Source organism: Danio rerio, chromosome 6 (assembly GCF_052040795.2).
Source record: "Danio rerio strain M-AB ecotype USA chromosome 6, GRCz13ab, whole genome shotgun sequence".
In the NCBI taxonomy this organism is placed as follows: domain Eukaryota; kingdom Metazoa; phylum Chordata; class Actinopteri; order Cypriniformes; family Danionidae; genus Danio; species Danio rerio.
Genome location: NC_141026.1, coordinates 2997501 through 3002500, shown reverse-complemented (window position 1 = coordinate 3002500; position 5000 = coordinate 2997501). Strand labels below are relative to the sequence as shown.

The 5000-nt window shown below is 39.3% G+C and overlaps 1 protein-coding gene across 15 annotated transcripts in view; it reads right to left on the bottom strand.

Annotated features, from left to right (window-relative positions):
* Positions 1–5000, bottom strand: part of pbx1b (pre-B-cell leukemia homeobox 1b) — a 127349-nt gene that overhangs the window by 20760 nt on the left and 101589 nt on the right. For 9 of the 15 annotated variants that reach the window (XR_015492858.1, XR_015492859.1, XR_015492862.1 and 6 more), the window contains one exon: positions 4045–4289. Coding sequence is in view for 7 of the 15 variants with exons in the window: in XM_087255994.1 (XP_087112120.1) it covers positions 4045–4289 (245 nt within the window). In the remaining 8 variants the exon portion in view is untranslated. Of the gene's footprint in view, positions 1–4032; positions 4290–5000 lie in introns of all 15 variants that reach the window. The other 6 variants (XR_015492857.1, XR_015492860.1, XR_015492861.1 and 3 more) reach the window with 1 other exon arrangement.

The window sequence follows — 5000 nt, the reverse complement described above, 5'->3', positions numbered from 1 at the left end:
TACGCAGCGGATACCCTTCCAGCAGCAACCCAATCACTGGGAAACATCCATACGCACTCATTTACACACACTTACCCAATTCACCTATACCACATGTCTTTGGACTTGTGGGGGTAACCGGAGCACCCGGAGAAAACCCATGCCTACACGAGGAGAACATGCAAACTCCACACAGAAATTCAAACTGACACAGTCAAGACTCGAACAAGTGACCTTCTTGCTGTGAGGCGATTGTGCTACCAACTGCGTCAATAATACAACATATCATCATGTCCAATCCCAGCTCTAATAAATATAATTATATCATTGAAAGTATTCAATATTACATAAACATGAGAGATGTACGAGGATGTGAATGAAGTCTAATGTAGTGATGCTCATCAAGCTCATCCTTTCCCCTCATAAAGCAGATCCTTCAGGAGTTCATTAATCAGTCCTAAAAATGAGTGCTTACACGTTCAACACTGCGCTTTAATTCTGCGATGGCCTCATCGGCGTGATCTGCTCATTACTCAAACAGCGGGACTCATGGGAAGAAGAGCACAACAACAGTCAGAGCCGTGATGAAGGACACGTTTGCTCTTGTGTTGGTGGTCCGTCTGTGTGTGTATATGTGTGTGTGTGGTTCTCTATGACAGCTATGAATGTCCTTCTGTGAACAAACAAACAGAGGACACCTGGCCCTGTCCCAGAATGCATTTCAGTACATCACCTCTCCTCTGTCCTGACCATTCATCATCTGAATAGATCTGAGCAGCACATCAGCGACTGATGCTCGCACTCAAACACTCATTTAATACATTTAATATACTTCAAGAGTATATGTGACATTTACATACAGTTGAAAACAGAAGTTTACATACACTGTATAAGAAGGCACATAACCTTTTGAAAAAAAAGTCTGTTTTAGGTAAGTAAGGATGATCAAATGTGTTTCTGTTCTGCTTAATAGCAGAATAATGAGAGATATTTTCTGAGAATTTTTTTCTTGAAAGTCAAGTTCCCATACAATAAGATTATTCTGCCTCTGATAACGCTCTGATGATGATGTCAGGGTTTTGGAAGTTTCTGATTGGCTAATTGACAACATTTGAGTTAATTGGAGGCACAACTGTAGAATAGTATTGAAGGAAAAGCTCAAACACACTGCTTCCTTCTGTGACAACATGGGAAAATCAACAAGCCAGAATCAACAACAAAGCCAGATTACCATTTGCTAAATTACACTGGAAAAAGACTCATTTTTGGAGACATGTCCTGTGCTCTGATGGAACTAAGATTTACTGTTTGGCCATAATGATCAGTGTTACATTTGGAGGACAAAGGGGAAAGCTTACATGCCTAGGAACACCATCCCTACTGTGAAGTATGGGGGCGGCAGAATCATGTTGTGGGGCTGTTTTGCTGCAGGAGGGACTGGTCCACTTCACAGCATAGATGCATCATGAAGAAAGAACATTATGTAGAAATACTGAAGCAACATCTCAAGACATCAGCCAGGACATTAAATTTGGCCACAAATGGGTCTTCCAAATAGACCATGACCCTAAGCATACTGCCAAATGAGTTCAAATGTGCTTTAAGGACAACAGAGTGAATGTTTTGGAGTGGCCATCACAAAGCCCTGATCCCAATCCTATAGAAAATGTGTGGGCAGAGTTAAAAAAGCTTGTGCGAGCAAGACAGCCTACAAATCTGACTCAGTTACACCAATTCTGTCAGGAGGAATGGGCCAAAAGTGGAAGGATTCCCAAAACATTTGACCAAAGTTATACAGTTTAAAAGCAAAGCTAAATTAATCAATCAATAATCAATCCATCGAATGCATGATTAAATAAATTAATCGAATGAACGAATGAAGCAATCCATTGTATGCACAAATGAATAAATGAATCAAATGAATGAATCAATCAATCCATCAAATGAATGAATGAATGAATGAATGAATAAATCAACCGACTTATTGAATAAATAAATACAATAAATGAATTAATCAATTAATCTATATATCTATCAAATGCATGAACAAATCGATTGAATCAATCAATCAATCAATCAATCAATCAATCAATCCATCGGACGAAAATGAGATGAGATTCCAATTTTAGTAGCTTCTCAATTAAACAAAGAAACAAAATGTTATGTTAAATTTTAAATGACGATCTGTCAAAAACATTTGCCCCAACCTACATTCCCCCTTTCTCTTCTCAGATGGGATGGTGGGCAGAAACAAAGGTTACCAATTTTGGCCCGCAGGCCCTACCTTGACCACCTCTGTTCTAAATGAAGCAGCTGCTCAAATCTCTCAATAGAACAGGAACATGTTGTCATCTACTGGAGGTTTTAATGTCACAAATACTTATCTGAAGCTTAAACCAGCGAGAGAGAAGAGAGAGAGTTTTCTGTCAATATCACACACACACACACCCCATGCCCGGTTCTCCATGACCGCTGGAATGCTGGTCTGTCAGCAGCAACACAAGAGCACTGACTGTGATGAAGCTCACAGATTAAAACAGGAGGGAGTCTGAAATCACATCTGAGGGGGAATGAGCTGCTTTCCCCACACTGACACACACACACACACACACACACACACACACACACACACACACACACACACACACAGCATCTTCAGCATCATGATCTGATCTGACAGAGTCTGGGGCGCCAATGCTGCCTGCTGAGATATACACAAGTACACATGCACACACATACACACTTATGTTTTCACTATCTTTAAAAGGACATTTATTGACACAATATAATTCTCTAAGGGCCCTTTAAATGGGTGTCAGAAAGTGAGGAGTAGCTAAAATGTCTCTAGGTTTTTATTCAGGTCAGAGAATCAAACACCCACACAACCACACACACACACACCTAAGAATTACATTAAATTATATTCATTCCAAAGGGCAAAAAATGTTAATATTTCCATTATATTTCCCATAATGTTCCCATTAATTTCTTATAAATATTGAAAAATATAGATTTATTGAGTTATTACTTATTTAATCAAATTATTTCTTTGTAAATACTTTTTTTTTTCATTTCATAGATTTAAAATTTCACTTTGGTATAAATAGATCAACATTTTTTAATGTCACCTCATATTTCAGTTTCTCATCGAATCTTGACCAATGAAATGCTCTCTAGTTTCTGCCATGCCCCGCCCCCTTCAAGACGTTTCTCATTTGCTTTTCATTTGATGCGCTTGAGCTCCACCACTCTCACTGGCAGAGCTGTGATAAACCAAAATGCTGTTGGCTCTTTTTTTAAAGGGGAGGGGCTACTCTATGTCCCGCCCTCTCTTCATGTTTCAGTTGTGATTTTGACAAACATCGAATTAAAAAAATGCACATTTTAAAGCACTTCACTGGGTCTTTAAACTCATTTGTTTTGTAGACAATCAGAAACAATATTGCTTAAAGGTAATAGTATTGACCTTAAGATGTTTTTTAACATTTTAATTTATTCTAGCCGAAATAAAACAAATAAAACTTTTTCTCTGTATAACAGTTGTTAATAAACAAAATTCATTCATTCATTCATTCATTCATTCATTTTCTTGTCGGCTTAGTCCCTTTATTAATCCGGGGTCGCCACAGCGGAATGAACCGCCAACTTATCCAGCAAGTTTTTACACAGCGGATGCCCTTCCAGCCGCAACCCATCTCTGGGAAACATCCACACACACATTCACACACACACTCATACACTACGGACAATTTAGCCTACCCAATTCACCTGTACCGCATGTCTTTGGACTGTGGGGGAAACCGGAGCACCCGGAGGAAACCCATGCGAACGCAGGGAGAACATGCAAACTCCACACAGAAACACCAACTGAGCCGAGGCTCAAACCAGTAACCTTCTTGCTGTGAGGCGACCGCACTACCTACTGCGCCAGTTTGTTTGTCTCCCACCACAAGCATATTTCAAATCAATTCATCCATTTTCTTTTCGGCTTAGTCCCATTATTTCAAATCAATAATAAATAAAATAAATAAAGAAATATATTATCATTATTACATGTTTGCTGACCTGCTCGTATTTCTCCAGCTCAGTGTGGTAGATCTGGCGGATCTGTGAGAGTTTGGCTCTGTAGTCAGAGTGTTCGGCGGAGTTATCGGCTCCGACTCCTCCTGAAGCCGCAGCTGCAGCCGCTGCCGCCGCAGACCCGCCCCCTTTCTCCGGCCCGGACACGCCCTCCGCCAGCAGCATGTTGTCCAATCGCATCAGCTGAGCGTCGGGAGGCTCCTCCTCCTGAGCTCCACGGATACTCAACACTAAAACACAAAGCAAACAGAGGAAGATTACTGACACAGCTCCAACATCCCAGAATACACATGGCTTCATCCATCCACACACAATCTGCTCTGATGAATAGACTTTTAGCAGAAACCCTCCAAAAAAACTCGTTCCCGGCCATGGCTGCAGTTGACATTGCCAGGTTTTATGATGATATATAATACAACTTCATCTAATTCATATGATCTTCCCACTGAGCAGAGCTGCCGTGTGGCTGTAAATCTCACAGTGATCCCTGCGCTCTGAAGATCCCACACTAGAGGGACTCAGTGACTGAGTTTACACCAGATCTGTAGTGGTAAAACACACTTGCATACAAACACCTACACTTACACTACACACACATGCACACATACACACCCAAAGTTGACACACGTCCCCATGAGTTTGTGTGTATTCATGTTTAAGTCCCCACTGGTGTATAAAAACAAGTACACACACACCCACTATATACTTTTTCTTTTTTTTAAAAAAAGCACAACATTTTTTTATTTATAAATATCAATATTTATAAACAAATAAAAAAATGCAAAAATGTATAAAAATAGCACAAAACCATACTATTAATATATCATATTAAAAGAATTAATTGTTTAAAATATTATATTTACAATAATAAATAAATAAAACACTTTTATTTGACTATTTTATATAAAATATCAAATTAAAAAATACTAAATTGCTATTAT